General features: G+C 47.1%; 1 protein-coding gene across 1 annotated transcript in view; it reads right to left on the bottom strand.

Moving 5' to 3' along the window:
• Window positions 1–2120: 2120 nt before the first annotated feature.
• LOC106586162 (formin-like protein 2) overlaps window positions 2121–19904 on the bottom strand; it is a 75543-nt gene continuing 57759 nt past the window's right edge. The window contains 18 exon segments of the mRNA XM_014173087.2: window positions 2121–3085; window positions 7568–7706; window positions 8356–8454; window positions 8595–8696; window positions 9079–9242; window positions 9723–9852; window positions 9999–10079; window positions 10196–10264; window positions 10490–10724; window positions 11013–11215; window positions 11380–11504; window positions 14132–14251; window positions 14254–14301; window positions 14667–14982; window positions 15275–15376; window positions 16253–16402; window positions 16730–16840; window positions 17725–17799. Of these exon segments, the coding sequence (XP_014028562.2) occupies window positions 2976–3085; window positions 7568–7706; window positions 8356–8454; window positions 8595–8696; window positions 9079–9242; window positions 9723–9852; window positions 9999–10079; window positions 10196–10264; window positions 10490–10724; window positions 11013–11215; window positions 11380–11504; window positions 14132–14251; window positions 14254–14301; window positions 14667–14982; window positions 15275–15376; window positions 16253–16402; window positions 16730–16840; window positions 17725–17799 (2379 nt within the window). The 3' untranslated portion in view covers window positions 2121–2975.

The following is a 19904-nucleotide window of genomic DNA, read 5'->3' as shown; positions in this document are numbered from 1 at the left end:
GAGTAGACAGAAGCCTAGCGATTCATTAGCCGATTGCGGTTTTCAGAGTAAAAAAAGAAACTTGGAATCCAGTTTCCATGACAAGCTCCTCAAGTAGCCTGAAGTACCTTCCTTGCGGCTGCTACACTTGACTGGAAGTGTATCTGCTGATAAGGCTTTGTTTTAGCACCTTTCCTATTCGCTCAATTGTGGCTCTGGCCTGGGGTGTCGTTTGGGTGTGCTCTCGTAGTCGTTCGACCGAACGACTCCCTGGACCAGAGCTATTGTGGCTCAAGAGCCCCACCATCCACTTAACAGCATTGCATTTGAATGGCACTTGAGGTCTACATGAGCATACAATGTACACTACCAGTCAAAAGTTTGGACCCAACTACTCATTCAAGGATTTTTTTATTTATTTTTTACTAGTTTCTACATTGTGGAATAATAGTGAAGACATTAAAACTATGAAATAACACATGGAATTACGTTGTAACCAAAAAAGTGTTAAACAAATCAAAATATATTTTATATTTGAGATTCTTCAAAGTAACCACCCTTTGCCTTGACGACAGCTTTGCACACTCTTGGCATTCTCTCAACCAGCTTCATGAGGTAGTCACCTGGAATGCATTTCAATTAACAGGTGTACCTTGTTAAAAGTTAATTTGTTGAATTTCTTTCCTTCTTAATACGTTTGAGCCAATCAGCTGTGCTGTGACAAGGTAGGGGTGGTATACAGAAGATAATATGGACTTGGTCTTTTACCAAATAGGGTTATGTCAAGAACAGCTCAAATAAGCAAAGAAAAACAACAGTCCATCATTACTTTAAGACGGGAAGGTCAGTCAATACGGAACATTTCAAGTTCAAGTGCAGTCGCAAAAACCATCAAGTGCTATGATGAAACTGGATCTCATGAGGACCGCCACAGGAATGGAAGACCCAGAGTTACCTCTGCTGCAGAGGATAAGTTCATTAGTTACCAGCCTCAGAAATTGCAGCCCAAATAAATGCTTCACAGTTCAAGTAACAGACATCTCAACATCAACTGTTCAGAGGAGACTTCGTGAATCAGTCCTTCATGGTCGAATTGCTGCAGAAGGAGACTTGCTTGGGCCAAAAGACACGAGCAACGGACATTAGACCGGTGGAAATCTGTCCTTTGGACTGATAAGTCAAAATCTTAGATTTTGGGTTCCAACCGTGTCTTTGTAAGATGCAGAGTAGATGAACGGATGATCTCCGCATGTGTGGTTCCCACCATGAAGCATGGAGGAGGTGTGGGGGTGCTTTGCTGGTGACACTGTGACTTATTTCGAATTCAAGGTACACTTAACCAGCATGGCTACCACAGCATTCTGTAGCGATTCGCCATCCCATCTGGTTGGAGCTTAGTGGGACTATCAATTGTTTTTCAACAGGACAATGACACAAAACACACCTCCAGTCTGTGTAAGGGCTATTTGACCAAGAAGGAGAGTGATGGAGTGCTACATCAGATGACCTGGCCTCTACAATCACCCACTCAATCTAATTGAGATGGTTTGGGATGAGTTGGACCGCAGAGTGAAGGAAAAGCAGCCAACAAGTGCTCAGCATACGTGGGAACTCCTTCAAGACTGTTGTAAAAGCATTCCAGGTGAAGCTGGTCGAGAGAATGCCAAGAGTTTGCCAAGCTGTCATCAAGGCAAAGGGTGTCTACTTTTGAAGAATATATTTTCATCTGTTTTAACACTTCTTTTTTTTTTTGGGACACTACATGATTACATGTGTTATTTCATAGTTTTGATACCTTCACTATTAGTCTACAATGTAGAAAATTGTCAAATAAATACAGAAAAAATCTTGATTGAGTAGGTGTGTCCAAACCTTTGACTGGTGCTGTAGTTCTATTTACATAGAGCTAATAATTCACGACTTGGTCCACTAACCATGTTAGCACTGATGAATGAGATGTTAATACCGTAAAATGGAGGCCTAGCTATATATAATTCACATTAGCCTGGTCTCATTTCGAGAGCGCCACACCTCTCTGAACTATATTATTTCTGATACGTTTTCTCTGTGGTCCCACGTTGTTGTACAAAATTCTACCTGATACTTGCTTAAGTACTTTCATTGAGCATATTAGTTTTGGATCACTGCTTCATAGTATTAATCTAAGACTTGTCCCCTTTTAATAAGGTCATTAGCCCTTAAGCAAATCTTTTTTTTTAAGTGCCGCTCGAGCACATTGTTGGAATTCCAAGAGCAATGGCAGTAGCACCAGGAATGTAATAAGATACTTGCTATTGAATATCATATTCATCACCTGTGGCGGAATACTTCGACACCTAACGCCTCGAACACACCTTGTAGCGTCATTGCGCAACTTGGCACGCAGCGTCATCTGGATATGTGCGCAACAAAAGTTCAACATTCACCTTTCTGCTACCATTTCTGTCAAGCCGTCTACGCATAGAATTTGATGCGTACGTTTGATTTATCCGACGTACGCGCCACCCTCGAACGCACTGCCTCTGCAAAGCGGCAAGGCGAACGCAGCGCTCCATTGGAAATTCATGTACTTCTGGTGTACCAAAACGCAATGACGCTGGAGCTGTGATCGAGGCATAACGGAACTGTGTCACCTATACATTCTACACTTCTTTTCAGGATAAATCTCTTCCAGGAATTCCCCCTATGGACGTCCGTGTCCAGTTTTACACATTAAATGAAATTACAATTAAAGCCAGGTCAAGTTGTATTGCTTGAAGTAATAAAAAAATAAAACTGATCACATAAAAAGTACGTTTCAGGCACTTGGCTTGTCTAAGGTTCCCTATAACTGACCTTTCAGACCCATCCATCTTTCTTTCCTTCAGTCCATCTATTTCTCTTTGTCTAGCCATCTCTTTCAGTCCATCCATTTCTCTTTCAGTCCAGAGTGAGAGGCTGCTTCATCCACATCACCCCCCCTTCACCCCTCTCCTAGTACATGCAATGTTCCCTCGTCACATGACCACTTCTGTGTTGTTGACCGGCCGCAAGTTTTGGTCGTCAAAGCGCCTTCTGACGCTCCTCCTCACCGCGTCGGCTCGCCTGTAAGGCTGATTTCGAAGATCTGGGATGGAGGGAGGGAGGGAGGAAGGGGGAGAGAGGGGGGTGGATAAAAGAGGTGTCAGTCATGCCAGGGCCTTCAGATGAGCCCAGAGGCTGTTTGTTGGCAGCCAATCAGGCAAAGCAGCTTGAGTTGTAAAGAAACATTTCCCTTCAGTTCACTCCTCTAAAAGGAAGACAAAAACAGTCCCACAGAAAAGACCTTATTGATTTGACATTTTTCATATTTACTAATCCTTCTGTCACTGTCGATTTAAAAAAATACACAAGCTATGGACAGGTGTCTCCCAATACAAGACTCCCCCCCAACCCCCCAAAAAAAAATAAATAAATAGGGGAAATGTTAAACAATCAGGGGAAAAAAGGGGAACGTAATCATTTCCCATAAAGGGCATTTTACACTGAATTTGCATTCTTTGATTTTAGACATGCAACATTTGTCTATAACCTTATTAGGAAATGGAGGGTGAACAGAAAGGAGGGAGGGGGACCAACACAGTCAGTCTAGTATGAAGTAGATAAAGCCCTCAGTGGTAGGTAACTAAAGGGAAGGGAGGTAAAAAAGAGATGCTTGCCAGGTCTGGGACACATCCACCACCACAGGGGTGCTATTGGAGGAATTCCTTACCCTCGAGTGGACATTGGGAAATTTAGTAATATTATTCTTCTTTAGGGCTGGATGGATGAAGAGAAGACAAAATGGAGGTTAAAGAAGCAGGGTGACCAGAGGGGTGTTTTCACAGTGGAGGAGCGCTGCGCGAGCAAAGCGGCCAATGGGGGGGGGCAAGAGGTCATTGGATAGGACAGGGCAGGACTAAGGTGTTAGAGGGGCAGAGCTTACTAAGATATGCTGTTAATTGATACTGCAGGCACAAAGGAAGAGAAAATCAAAGCATTTTTTTCCCCCCTCTGTCTCAAAACCCTGGCTGCTTTCCAGAGTGACTACCAGCATGAGCAAATAGTGCCAACCATCAAATTTTGCATGAAGACTTAGTTATCACAAACCAAACCCAACAAATGTCAACATACAAGAAAAAGTTATGTTGAATAGAACGGCAGACCAAAAACCAAAACGGCATGCATTCAGCCAGCTACATGGGCGTAGGACGTGAATTCAACTGTAATTTATGAGACATTTCGAAATACTGAGGCCTGTCCCTTTTAAATTGCTCAGCATCAATTCAGGACATGTATCTGGCTGTATGTTAATTGCACACAATGTGACATCCAAGAACACGTGTCAGAAATGAATAATTCCTGCTTCATGCAATACGTTAGAAAGGTGACCCAGACAAACCACAGAAAGTCATGTGATACGAATATGATCCAGCACCAAAGAGTTTGAGCCAAGCACAAGGCAAGGGAAACTGTTGATCTGGTCCAGGGGCGTTACATGTAACTTCAAGGCTCAGAATCAGCCACACACAACGCCCTAGACCAGAGCTAGGGGGAACGGGGTATTGTGGGTTTGAAGCGGGAGAAAGCCAGAGGCATGCAGGAACCCAACCAACAGCACAGTAATACATGAACACAACACTCCGTTTTCATGATGGACAGATGAACACACAAGCAAGTTATAATGCCACAGCCATTTGAAAATAAGTCAAGACTATCAATACATCGAAACTGACAATAAATGATTAATTATTATATAATTATAGGCAAAACAATACTCTGCTATGCTGATTACAATACTGACTAGTATACGATATATACTGAAGCAGAAGTATTACTATATAGTAGAACTTCTAGCAGTAATACTAGTCAGCATAACGTATAGGAGTGTAAACTTCTTGGATGAGAGCCAGTGAGATCCGTTGGGCTACGGTCTAGGATGCACTTCCTCCTTTTTAACAGCAGAGGGCGCTTGCCTTACTGTCCCATTGACATGTACTCTGTAACACTGCTGTATTACTTGTACTGTACAGAGTGAGACGTGGTAGATTTCTTACCCCATCTACCCATCTCACTCTTCTCAGGACAAATGTCAATAGCCTGACTGACTGACTGACCGCTAGGAGCATTTCTGTGACATTATGGTTTGCTATGGTTGGTGACACAAATGGATGAGGTGGTAGGTATATAAGGTGGATGACTCGCTTCATGCAGGGTAACGGAGGGAACATCGGAGACTCCTCCCACAAACCGCTTCCTCCCCATGCTAGAAGGGGCGGAGGTAGTGACGCCGACACACCACACGCACGCGCACGCACACACGACTGACAGTGACACAGAGTGAGAGGGAACACAACACACTGTGAGAGTACGGAGACAGAGGGAGACGAAGAAGAAAGACGGCACAGTATTTACAGCGACCTTTCAGAGAGAGAGTTCTAAGCTTTAGTAATGGTTCTCCTCATTGCGAGCGGGCTCGCAGAAGAACCGAGAGCCCCGTTTGGCTGTGCGGGCGGTAAAGGGCACCGTCTTCAGCACTGCATTGAAACAACAACAACAACAGCCAAGACAAGACAGTAAGGAGTAGCACACATCTACAGGGTTTTAGCACAGGTTAGCACACCCTACAAAGCATCAGAAGACTGGAGCAGAGAGACACTAACACATTCTATAGAGGGTTACAGTCTACAATAGGCCTTCAGGGCTGAACTTTCCCAATCCCGCTTGGAGGATTCCTGGACTTCCTGCCTATCCCCTCCTGATTCCGGGAATCTTCCAACTGGGATTTATGGAAGAACCTGGGCATTTTGGGGAAATGTCCTTGAATTTTGCGACCCTAGGGCAATTATACTGTATCTTATGGAGCGCCAATGTTACAATGTTACAAGACAGGCTTTTAGCTTGTCAGCTAGAATACAGTTGTGACTGTTATAGAGAATTAGTGTTAATAGTATTATATATGCCAAACCACACAGAATGGAAATTGCCTAAGGTCGTATGTCATCTCTGTGGCGCGGAGGGGTCGTGTATTTTAATAAAGCAGATCAATACATGGGCTGCATCCCCAAATTGCCCCCTATGGCCTATATAGTGCCCCCATCGGTCTCTGGTCAAAAGTAGTGCACTACATAGGGAATAAGTTGCCATTTGGGACTGAACCATGGTATCTGGTCCGGGAGACTATACCCTCAGCTCGGCCCGTCTACACGCCTAACTGTCACAAAGCTACGACAGGATAGCAGACATTACTATCACAAAGCTACGACGGGATAGCAGACATTACTAACTGTCACAAAGCTACGACAGATAGCAGACATTACTATCACAAAGCTACGACAGGATAGCAGACATTACTAACTGGTACAAAGCTACGACAGATAGTAATGTCTGCTATCACAAAGCTACGACAGATAGCAGACATTACTGTCACAAAGCTACGACAGGATAGCAGACATTACTATCACAAACCTACGACAGATAGCAGACATTACTATCACAAAGCTACGACGGGATAGCAGACATTACTAACTGGTACAAAGCTACGACAGGATAGCAGACATTACTATCACAAACCTACGACAGATAGCAGACATGACTATCACAAAGCTACGACGGGATAGCAGACATTACTAACTGCTACAAAGCTATGACAGATAGTAATGTCTGCTATCACAAAGCTACGACAGGATAGCTGACATTACTATCACAAAGCTACGACAGGATAGCAGACATTACTAACTGCTACAAAGCTACGACAGGATAGCAGACATTACTATCACAAAGCTACAACATGATAGCTGACATTACTAACTGGTACAAAGCTACGACGGGATAGCAGACATTACTAACTGGTACAAAGCTACGACGGGATAGCAGATATTACTAACTGGTACAAAGCTACGACGGGATAGCAGACATTACTAACTGCTACAAAGCTACGACGGGATAGCAGACATTACTAACTGCTACAAAGCTACGACGGGATAGCAGATATTACTAACTGGTACAAAGCTACGACGGGATAGCAGACATTACTAACTGCTACAAAGCTACGACGGGATAGCAGATATTACTAACTGGTACAAAGCTACGACGGGATAGCAGACATTACTAACTGCTACAAAGCTACGACGGGATAGCAGATAATGATCCTACGGACATCTGAGCCGGCTCCGAGTGTCTACGTTAGGTTAGCTGGACGGTCAAAGCATGTTTCTACCGTAGGATCAAGGTGAGGCCTTTTGGATTGACAGTTCAATCAGTTCCAGAGGCAAGAGGTACTTGTTAGCGGTTTAGATACCCAGTGTTAATGATCGAATGAGATCAGATTTGAGCACAGGAGAGGACCTGCATGCAGAGGGCCCGGTGTGTAAGTCTGTGTCTTAACCACGCTAGCCGTACTAGAGCAGGGAGAGAGCTTCTTCTGCACAGGCCTGCCTGCGTGTGTGTTTGTGTGTGTGGATGTAGATGTGTATACCTGTGTGCGCATCAATGCGTGCGTGTACACGTGTATTTCTGTGTACGTATATAAGTAAGGTGTGTGTGATTGTAGAACTGATGGTGATTGCCCGCCCCACCCGGTCCTGTTTACCCGTGATGATGTCCTCGATGGCTCCGTCCTTTCCCTCGTAGACGTGGCGGCTGCCCGTATCCTTCACCTGCTTCTTCCTCAGCTCAGCTATCACCTCCTGCTGCTGACTCCTGCCCCTGGTGTTCTTATGGGACGGAGACTGGTGGGGAGACCACACACACACAGAGTCAAATCACAGGCGCCTTTATCGGCGTAACGATGTCCCTGTGTGAATCTCCAACGTTGTATTTTACTCTGCTGTAAAAGCTGGTCCCTAATGTGTCCACTGGAAAGGTTATACTGTCTATATTATATATACTGCTTATGTTTACTGGTTGGTTTACTAACTGGTTCTATTTACTGATTGGTTTACTAACTGGTTGTATTTACTGGTTGGTTTACTAACTGGTTGTATTTACTGGTTGGTTTACTAACTGGTTCTATTTACTGGTTGGTTTACTAACTGGTTCTATTTACTGGTTGGTTTACTAACTGGTTTTTCTATACTGGCTGATACTGACTTGATGTGACACACTAGGTGTCTGCAGTACCTAATATAGCTGCCCCACCAGCAGGGGATGATCCTCCCATCGTTAGTCCTGGGGGATGAGGGGGAGGGAGAGGGGGGGAAGGAGAGCTTACCTTCTGGGAAGAGGGGGAGGGGGGCGAAGGAGATGAGGGAGACCGGGTGGAAAGGGGAAGGAGAGAGAGAGACGCAGGAGGTAAGAGGGCTTACCTTCTGGGAAGTGGGGGAGGTGGGAGAAGGAGAGGAGGGGAGAAGAGAGGGGAAGGAAGGAGGGAGAGCCTACCTTCTGGTCCTCCTGGTCCAGCATGGCCTCCTGCTCCAGAAGCTTCTCCATCATCATCAGCTCTGCTCTCTTCCTTTGCTCGTTGTCCTCCTCCGCTTGCTGACAGAACACACACACACACACACACAAACAAACATTTAGGCAGAGGGCTCAAACACACAGCCGTACCAGCGCTCCCTGCGTAGTGTGTGGGTTTGGGACAGTTTGAGTGGTGTGTAAGAGAGCAATGTCAGTCTCACCCTGTAGGCCTTGACGAAGCGCACAAACACCGGGAAGAACACGGACGGGGGCGTCGTTTTGGAATTCTCGCCGAAGAATTTGACGGCCTCGTCGAAGGCGTCCTGTCAGACAGACAGGCAGACAGGCAGACAGACAGGCAGACAGACAGGCAGACAGACAGGCAGACAGACAGGCAGACAGACAGGCAGACAGACAGGCAGACAGGCAGGCAGACAGGCAGACAGGCAGACAGACAGGCAGACAGACAGACAGAGACAAGTAGCACATTTTGCATTTGTTGTTCATCATCTAAACATCTGTCAATCATAAAGGTAATAGTTTGATCAAACGTATATAAAAAGGGGCAATCTGGGATCGGTACATGCATTTTTTGACTTTTGGATAAATGACATATAACCATTGATTCTTGAAGAATATCATGTATAAATGCCTTGTGAGCGCCGCCTTAATTGCACATGAGAAATTCAGCGAGGTGAGGTTTACCAGCGCGATCTTGGCGTCGTCCTGCAGCTTTTTCAGCTTGCCCTCGTTGTGTGTGATGAAGTCTTTGAGCATGGTGTTGTGACCGTGCATACTGTACTCTCTCTTGGTCAGATCCATTCCCCGCTGGAGCTCCTTCACATCCAGCAGAACGTTCTCTAACGACACTGAGATCACACACACACACACACACACACACACGCACGAGTACACGTACGTACGCACGCACACACAGATACACGCACGCAGAATTGGATACTGTTCGAAGCGGGGCGCTCCCCGTTAAGGAGGGCCATACAGCACATCTCTGTAGAGCAACACACAGCATGGAGGAGCCCCAACAAGTGAACATCATCATCATCATCCATTCGCTGAGATGATGGCTGCGGATACAGCGCAATGGAAATGCCTGCAGACCAAAGATAGGCTACAATCCTGTCCAAATCCACCGCCGCGACTGATCATTCGGGGGGGGGGGGCATGTCCTAAATAGCGCCCTGCTCCCTGTTTTAGCGCACTACTTCTGGTCAAAAGTAGTAGCGCTAAATAGGGAACGGGGGTGCCATTTGGGACGTACGCTAGGATCTGCCGTAGCATCGTCAGCCCTTCATCGCTGCAATCACACGAAGCTGCATGGTGAATCGTACCTGCTGCAGCCTTCTCCACATAATGCAGTTCGTTGTAGAACAGATTGACTTGCTGGTATTTCTCCTTCACCACGTTGGCTATGTAGTGCAGCAGAGTCATTTTCCGGTCTGTCGACTTGGTGTCTAGTAGCTGGTGGGGATGAGAGGATTCAAAAAATAAAGTGTGAAAACAGTGCTTGCGTCCCAAATGGCACCCTATTGCCTATGTAGTGGACTAGTAGCAATCCTAAAGCACGTCATGCACTAGCAATACATTTGGGAGAAAGAATATCCTACCAAATCTAAACTCTGTAGTTTGAAACCGTATACTGCTCCCCGTTTGCTGCTGTTCATGTAGTTTCCAAGAGCCAAGATGATCTGAAGAAGAAGAGCATATTAGAACAACACAGAAGGCAGCCAGGAACAATATTTTCAACACATTTTTCAGCGCAGGATATTTCCGACGCATAGAATTTCTGCAACGAGTCGCTTACCTCGAGGATTTTCTTGAGTTTCTGTGAGGATTTTATTGACACAGATGCTGCGATGACCGCATGGAGTTGCTGTGAAGAACAAGGAAGAAGGAAGTAGAACTAAAGTCAGAGAAGAGGAGAATAAGTCAAACTCAAGAAAAGCCAATCCTCCTCTCCAGTCACCTATAACCTGAATCAAATCCTTATTTCGTGCACTACTTTTGACCAGGGCCCATATGGCTCTGTTCAAAAGGAGTGCACTATGTAGGGAACAGGGTGCCATTTGGGGCATATCCATGGGGTCCCGGGCCTCACCGGCGTCAGCATCTGCACGCTCTCGCAGAAGTTGCCAATGAAGGCCATGATGGTCATCTTCTGCATGAGCCGTTCGATCTTGCTGAAGTGCATCATGAAGCGGTCCTCGTCCGTCAGCGCCTCCACGGGCTTCCTCTCCTTCTCGTACTGACGCATGATCTTCACCTCGCTCTCCGTGGGCAGGAAGCGCATCAGACACTCCACGTAGTCCACCGACAGGGTGCGCAGGTCAAACCTGGCGGGGGGGGTTTAACAGTTAATATGCAGACTGGAGACATAGACGCACACACATGCTATGCAGACACAACCTGCAAATAAAGCCTAACAAGCACACACATGCACACCGCCGTAACCAAATGGACCCTCATTTATAATACTACATGGGTAAAGAAGACAACGAGAAATTGCGTCCCAATTGGCACCCTATTCCCTACATAGTGCACTACTTTTGACCAGCGTTGTGCACTATATAAGTAATAGGGCGCCATTGGGACGTAACCCGAAGAGTCTCATTGTGTCTTACAGCTGGATGGCCTTGCAGATCTCCTCAGGGGCCTTGCCCACTTTCCTCAGGGTGATGGCCATGTTCTTGGCCCGGTTGGCGTCCAGCAGTGCCACCTTGTTGGGCCCCTTCTGGATGACCTTGGTCTTGCTCATGATCAAGTCGATGGCCGTACCCTGGGCTTTCGTCTTGAACATCTCCTCAAACTCATCCACGTTCAGGTCCTGAGGTTGAAGACACACATCAAGTGAGAAGGTTTGAATCCTAAGCAACCTGCCCTGTGGTGAGCGGCCTACACGTCGTTTGAAGTACGGTAGACCAACATAGCTTTAATAGTAGGTCCAAGTGTGAAGTGCATACATGTGGGGGTGAGTGGATGGTTCCCTACCTCCAGTATCCTCTCGTCGTCGATCTCGTTGAACACAGTGCCGTTGATTTGGTTGGGCTTCAGCGCCACCCAGTTGAACACGGGCAAACGGAACTTGGTCTTGATGGGCTTCTTAATCTTCACGGCTGCACAGCGAAACACAGATCAATTATTCAGTAAAGCACTCCATCCGCCATGTCCATCATCACGCTCACAAACACACAGTGCACGGTCGTGTGACGGAGGGGTAGACAGGGTCGGCATCCCAAATGGCACCCTATTCCCTTTTATAGAGCACTAACTGTGACCAGGGCATGTATGGCTCTGGTCAAAAGGTGTGCACTACATAGGGCATGGGCTGCCATTTGGGACGTACCCAGGATTGTATGTGACTGGAGGTGGTGGCACACATGGAGAGTCCTCCCTCTGCTGTAACAGGAGGCTTTAAGAGCCCATTCATTAAAATCCCACAGAGAAAAGCTGGAGAAGTGCTCCACAGTTATTTCCATAGCAAGGCCTGATGTGCCCTGGCTAGCTCTGTACTGCTAGCCGTAGCCACTACAGTTTATTGATTGAACCTTTATTTAACCAAGACGTTGCATTCAGTAGTGGGCCCAGAATAGAGCCTTGGGGTACACCAGATTGAGTTAGCTATGATATTGAATGTGCATATGGCTAGGCTTGTCATCCCTGGCACAGCAGCAGATTATGTTTTTATAGACTAGGATTATGGCCATACCCGTGATGCCACGAGGCGCAGACAGACAGAGAGATAAGGATTAGGACCGGAGAGTGTGATAACCAGGCCATTCCAGGCTTGTGCAACACTCTCCTATCTTACTATCACCATCAGCCTGCCTGCAGCGGCACGTCAATGTGTTTCAGCATGCAACAACAGACACTACCAGACATCACAAAAACACAAACACACACGTTACAGTACAACAGGGAGACCGTGCAGGAGTTGGAAATGTGGCATTTTCAGTGCCTTCCCATCACATCTGTCAAGACTAAGTCAGACTGTACCTTGTCTCATCCCATGACATTTTGCAGGCTAAGGACCAGCATTTCAGGATCCCATAATGTTGACAAATGACTGTTACCAGGTGTCCATGTACTGTGGTCCACGTTTTGTGGGGAGACTGTTGTGTCATATTTTGGTGTGCTCAAGATTTTTACAGTCCAGCAGTGAAGAATAAAGAATATTTGGGGGGGAGTTTGCCAACAGTCGTAAGTGAATTCAAAGAGAATGCATGAAACGAGTCAAATTTCATTCTCGGCTAGACTAAAAGAATATCAATGTAGTGCCTAGGGCATAAGTGGCCATCTCTTTACGTGGACCTTCTTCCTCTGTGTGTGTATGTGCGTGTGTGTGTGCGTGCGTGTGTGTCCATCTTCACATTTGAGGTTGAGACTAAAAATACAATTTCCAAATACTCGGGGGGGGGGGGGTAAAAAACACAACCACATGACAGAGAAAACCTACAGAACAGTTTGATGGGTCCCTCTGGTTGGCAGAAAACAAAAGTAGAGAGAAAACAACCAGAGAGATCATTGAGAACAAAATAATATTGTGCTTCCATTTTAAAGAGAGAAAGAGAGATTAGTAAAATAATATATCCCCACTAGACCAAACCAACCATTTCCTTTGTGTGTTCAAAACAAGCTTTATACTTCAAAGTGTACTAATGCTATTACTGTCATACTAAATGGTAGATTCTTTAGACAATAGTCACATATTCATAGTGACAGGTCAAATTCTGTAATGATCTTGTGCCACATTGCAACTCTGTATCAACTGGTCAAAGGCTGCAGTGATAGGTTAAGGAGGTGAGTGACCGGTTAAGGAGGTGAGTGACCGGTTAAGGAGGTGAGTGACCGGTTAAGGAGGTGAGTGACCGGTTAAGGAGGTGAGTGACCGGTTAAGGAGGTGAGTGACCGGTTAAGGAGGAGGCCAGTCAGGGAGTCAGAAGAGGCCTGACTCGATGTCCCATCAGCTCTGAGTCACCCACGGCTGCCCAGTGTCCAGATGGCCCTGATATCCAGGAAGTCAAGCAGCTTGAAGTAGCTTCGAGTAAACAGCGTCGGACACACTGATAAAGGAGGACTGCTGTGACGGGAGGGAAGCAGGGTAGAAAAGGCCTAGAGGATCTTGGGAGGCTTGGCTCCTGTTCTACGGCTGTCAGTCATACCCACACAGACAGACAGACAGACAGACAGACTGCTCGGTCCATGAGGCAAGACGGTGTTGACGTAGATAGTGAATTTAGAAGCAATGGGAGAGCACATGGGTGTCCTTTCAGTGACCTGTTGTGATAAGGGCTGAGAACACTTGGTAATGACCGTTCATAAATGCATCCAAAGAGGTTTGTCATTGAGATTGCTGATAGCCGCCACCTCCAACACGCAACAGAACGAAAGCTTTTCATGAAAACACATCTTCCATTGCCTGCTACAGAACAAAAGCTAATTATGAAAACACATCTTCCATTGTCTGCTACAGAATGAAAGCTAATTATGAAAACATCTTCCATTGCCTGCTACAGAATGAAAACCTATCATGAAAACACATCTTCCATTGCCTGCTACAGTGTGATTCATCCACATCCACACACATAGCGAGCGTCTCAAGTAACACCCTATTCCCTATGCGGTGCACTACTTTTGACCAGAGCCCTGCGCCAAAAGCAGTGGACCACAAAGGGAATAGGGTGCCATTTGAGACGCATGCGCAGTCTCACATGTGGGCAGCGTCTGAGTGTGAGGACCTTACCTGCTAACCCTGAATTGAAGATGACGGTGGGGGATCCACAGCCCGGAAGCGGGGGGGCCATGGGGGGTGGAGGCGGGGGCAGGGGCGCAGACACCTCCATGGGGCCGGGGGGAGGAGGGGCGGCGGGGGAGGGGGAGGAGCGGCGAGACCAGCCAAAGGCCCATTTGGCACTGGAAGAGAGGGAAAGAAATAGAGAAGAGGGAATGCGAGCGAGAGAAAGAGAAAAAGAGAGAGAGAAAGAGAGAAATTAAGCATGGAATTGAAAGGACAACATGCCAAGTGCTGTCTCCAATTGAGACTCAATCAGCAGAGTACAAACTCCCCTCGTGTGACTGCTCTGTTCTCCCTCCCTCCCTCGGCTATCTTTCCCCAGCTCTGCCTCTGCGTCTGTTTGTCACAACTCAAATGCCAGAGCTGGAACAACAAAACCAATAAGGGCGTGTTGTGAAACTAGCAACTAGCAATCCAGACTGTTTAGCTACCGTCTGGGACTAAACAGTAAACTAAGACGTGATTGGTTTAAAACTCCACCTACCGATCCCAGGCACAAGCGGTGGGGGAGGAGGAGGGGGCGGCGCGGGCATCCCCGGGACCCCATTCGACCCCATCGGGCTGACTGTGCCCCCGTTATAGACCCTTGGCACGCCAGCCACCAGCGGGCCCCCGGGGGCGGGCGGCGAGGGCAGGCTGGAGATGTCCCCGTCGCACTTCTTCTGGATCGTCATGGTGCCCTGCTTCTCCAGCTCGTGGATCTTCTTCTCCAGGTTGCACTGCCTCTGGATGGCCTCGTCCTTCTCCTTCACCATCCGCCGCAGCGTGTGCACCTGCGAGTTGGCGTCCTTGTACACCTCCTGGGTGACGGGGAACGGAGATGTTAATGTACGTACGCACGCAGATCAGGGGGCCGTTTACTATGAAAGCATCTCAGAGTAGGAGCGCTGACTTACAGTATAGGATCAGTTTGGCCTTTTAGATCACAATAAATAAGATCGGACGGACGGACCTGATCCTAGGTCAGCACTCCTTAGAAGCTTGATACAAACAGGCCTTGAGAATTATCGACCTGTGTCTGTCTAATAGTGTTATTCACTTCTCTCCCCTGTTGATTTAGGACACGGTGAGTTGTAGGGGAGTGAGTCTCACCCGGATCGAGTCCAGCTCCTTGTTGCGCGTCATCAGCTGTTTCTCCAGCTCCACGATCTTGGACATGGCCTCGTTCTCCGTGTCCTGCAGCTTCTCCGTCATCTGGGAGAGCAAAGGTCAAGGTTCAACATGGCATGGATACACAGAGAACTGTGAGAGGGTTTTGTGCATGCAGGAACAGTCATGTACACGTTTGCACATAACAGTGTAGGCTAACGGGACGGATCCACCGGTATCACGATATGGCTTGCTCGACAATATCATATCGAATGATCGATATTGGTGCCCATCATTAGTCACAACCCGACAAAATGTCTGTAGTCCTTAACACACATTTATGCAGGTCATATTACACAGGGGTGTATTACATAGAAGGTGTATGTGTGTGCAAATCGTGCATCATTTGACATCAGCCATGTGTTGTGACACTCTAAGGAAACATCTGTGCATCAAAACATCTGAACAAAAATGTAGACTTATCTAGAGTTAGGCTAGGAGGTCCAGAGAGCATTGGGCAGTGTGTTTGTCTCCCTCTCTCTCTGTGTGTGTGTGTGTGTGTGTGTGTTGAGAACTGCTAACTGAAAGCATGAGACTAATCTAAAGGGCCTTTGAGAGAGAGGCATGTGATTGGAAGCCGGTGTGACAGAGATTTAAAGGCACACTGTACATGCTGTCAGATCCCTCCCCAACACTGCTGCACAGCGCAGCACGCTGACGTCTGTACGGCATCAAACAGTCAGTACGTCAAAACAGACTAGATACAGTCACAGCCACTAGAAGAGGGCAGGCTGGGTTCTTATAGGGCTAAGAGATGGGACTGAAGTGGTGAAAGAGTAATTGAGGTATCAGAAAGTAGGGACGGGTGGAGTCAGTTAGTAAAAAGTGTAAAGTGTGGGGTGGCAAGAGTCAGTACAGAGCGTCACGAGCAGTCAAGGGATGGAGACAGGAAGTCTGCGCGAGGTTGACGTGTCCTCTCACATGTGACATGTTCTCCTCCAGCTCCTCCACGCGCTCCAGCGCAGCGTTCTTGGTCTCGGCGTCCTCCAGCAGGGCGCCCACGTCAAACACGTTGTCCAGGTAGGCCTGGATCTGCACTGACAGCTTGTCACTCTCCGTGTGCTTCAGCTTCTACACAGACAGACGGAGAGGTCGAGAGGAAGAGTCAGTGAAACGCCTATGACACATTGGTCCATGTTGTTACACCAACAAAAAAAAGTTGAACAGCTTCTTTATATATTTGTGGTCTTTAAATCTACTGTACGTCTACCTCAAATCAAATCAAGCTGTGTTTGTCACGTGCGTCGAAAAACGACAGGTGTGGACTGACAACGAAATGCTTACTCACGGGCCCTTCTCAGCAGTGCAGAGAGGAAAAAAAGAAAAGTAGAAACATAATAACGAGGAACAAATACACAATGAGTGCCGATAACTTGGTTATATACGCAGAGTACTTACATCCAGGTAGGTGTCCAGACAGAGCTTGGTGAAGTCGTACTGCAGGTGTACCCGGAAGTTCATGTCCTCTACCGAGTGGACCACGATGTTGATGAACTGCATACACGCCACCTATAGGCACCGGCAAGCATTAACAAAAGCATACAGAGTGAATTTCACACCAAGCGAAACCAAAAACATCCAATGCATTTACAGGGGACACGTGGCGTACGTCTCAAATGGTACACTACTCCCTATATAGTTCACTACTGTTGACCGGAGCCCTATTGGCCCCGGTGAAAAGTAGTGCTCTTTAAAGAGAATAGGGTGCTGTTTGGGACTCATCCACAGACTCCAGGGCCTGTAAATAAGCGTGTGCATGGAAATGATCTGGCTGCATCCATCTTGTTAAATGGGCAGATAAAGGGAGTCACATCAGGTCGTGTCCCAAATGGCAGCTGAATCCCTTCGTAGTGCCCTACTTTTGACCAAGGAAATAGGGTCCCACTTGGGACACGGCCTCCTCAGTCTAATGTGCGCAGTGGAGTGTCACCGTGTCAGTGCATTCTCCTTGCTAACACTGTCTTAATGGACTTCCTTAAGAAGCTCAGAGTCGACTGTGTGAGAGAAGCCAGGCCTCGTCTGACAAATCTGTTTGCTTTCGTGCTTGTATCAAATGACTGGCCCGCTACCAAATGGCTCAGAGTTGACTTGTGACTGGTTGGACTCTCATGCACACACAGCACACACGGACCAATGGGGAGCCTCGGAGCGGAGGCAGTGTGGCACATTGAGAAAAAGCATGTATTTTGTTGACACACAGCACGCCGCCTCATCTATTTCTATTCAAACATATTAGTAGGAATTCTGCGACAAAACAAACTGAGTTGGCGAGGATTCCTTGCGCGCGGTTGGCTAATGATAGAATGAATTAAATGGCAAGCGACAGGGTCTGTGATTTCAGGATATGATGTAGCCTAGCAATCGATAGCTAGTCCAGTGGAAATGTTGTGTACCATAAAGTCAATGTTGTTGTCCATGTCCTTGAAGTGTTCCATCAGCCTCTCGAACCGCTGTGTCTCAGCACACACCTGCAAGAAAAACAATCAATCAATCATTTTTTTATGGGTCCTGGTCAAAAGTAGTACACTACATAGGAAATAGGATGCCATTTGGGAAGCAAGCCTTTATTCTTTGCAACGCGGCATACTGTATTACCTCAGGTTGAGAAATGAAATGTCTCTGTCATATTCTCTGCCTTATGCAAAACCTACCCATGTAGCGTCTCCTCACTCCCTCCCATCCCTCTGGCTCCCTCCCTGCTAAAATATGAAGTGGAGCAGCCCCTGACATAGGGCTTTTTAAACACACATGACCTATTTTCTTCCACTGTGACTACCATATCTACGTCTCTGAGAGAGAGGGAGGGGGAGGAGAGAAGAGAGAGCGAGCGAGACGGGTGAGAGGGAGAAAGAGAAAGGATGGGAGAAGAGAGAGAGGAGGAGAGAGAGAGAGAGAGAGAGAGAGAGAGAGAGAGAGAGAGAGAGAGAGAGAGAGGGATGCAGCTCTATAATTCAGACAGTGCTCAGAGGCAGGGAAGGGGAGACAGACGGAGGAGAGATAAAGAGTCAAGGAGATGAGGAGAGAGGGACGAGAGGGGATTGGAGTGCATAAACACAGCCTTCATACACAATGCTCTGTGCCCCAGACTGCACCCTGCCCCCCACTCAAACAACCCCTTCTAGCCCACGGAGCGGGGAGTCGCGAACCCCCTCCCAACAAGCCTCCTCAAAGAGGGAGAGCTCGATTTCAACTTAAGCAAGCCAACATAACACTCGGATTGTATCAGTTCGTTGCATAAAACACAAAAAGCTGAAAAAGAAAGCACTGTTTTAAATTACAATTTATATGACACAGCCAAACAATAACGATTGTCCAATGTGACCAATAAGATCATCTAAATCAAATAAAAAAATTATTTGTCACATCCACATGTTTAGCAGATGTTATTGCGGGTGTAGTGGAATGCTTGTGTTCCTAGCTCCGTCAGTGCAGTAATATCTAACAATTCACAACAATACACACAACCTAAAATTAAAAGAATAGAATTAAGGAATATATAAATATTAGGATGAGCAATGGCATAGACTAAATACAGTAGAATAGAATACAGTATATACATATGAGACGAGTAAAGCAGTATGTAAACATTATTGAAGTGACTAGTGTTCCATTATTAAAGTGGCCAGTGACTTCAAGTCTATGTATATGGGGCAGCAGCCTCTAAGGTGCAGGGTTACGTAACCGGAAGCAGCCTAGTGATGGCTGTTTAACAGTCTGATGGCCTTGAGGTAGAAGCTGTTTTTCAGTCTCTCGGTCCCAGCTTTCATGCACCTGCACTGACCTCGCCTTCTGGATGATAGCGGTGTGAACAGGCAGTGGCTCAGGTGGTTGTTGTCCTTGATGATCTTTTTGGCCTTCCTGTGACATTGGATGCTGTAGGTGTCCTGGAGGGCAGGTAGTTTGCCCCTGGTGTTTCTTCGGGCAGACCGCACCACCCTCTGGAGAGCACTTCGGTTGCGGGCGGTGCAGTTGCCGTACCAGGCGGTGATACAGCCCGACAGGATGCTCTCAATTGTGAGGGTTTTAGGTGCCAAGCCAAATTTCTTCAGCCTCCTGAGGTTGAAGAGGCGCTGTTGTGCCTTCTTCACCACACTGTCTGTGTGGGTGGACCATTTCAGATCGTCAGTGATGTGTACGCCGAGGAACTTGAAGCTTTCCACTGCGGTCCCGTCATCTGGATAGGGGCGTGCTCCCTCTGCTGTTTCCTGAAGTCCACGATCAGCTCCTTTGTTTTGTCGACATTGACCCCTCTAATGACATCTATTGCGAAGGGTCAATCGCTATCCATTGACTTTAATAGATGCCGTGGCACCCATGGCTATGTCTCTACCTTCTGCTTATGGGGGAGCAGCGCTGAGCAATAGAAGTTGCTATTCCACCTCTAATAACAGTGAAATGCAATAGAGAGTAATGCTCAATATTTCATTCTGGGTGTAAATATTGCATTAACTGCAGTCGGCCCAAGTTCCCCGAGCCGGCCTACAACTAGGACTGCTGTAGAGCTGCTAGGCAACCCCAGACTCCATCTTACTCCCCTCCTTTCTAGAGGAGATCAAATACTCTACACATTCAA

Source organism: Salmo salar, chromosome ssa25 (genome assembly GCF_905237065.1).
Source record: "Salmo salar chromosome ssa25, Ssal_v3.1, whole genome shotgun sequence".
Classification (NCBI taxonomy): Eukaryota; Metazoa; Chordata; class Actinopteri; order Salmoniformes; family Salmonidae; genus Salmo; species Salmo salar.
The sequence above is the reverse complement of the archived record's forward strand: the minus strand, read 5'-3'. Positions and strand labels throughout refer to the sequence as shown.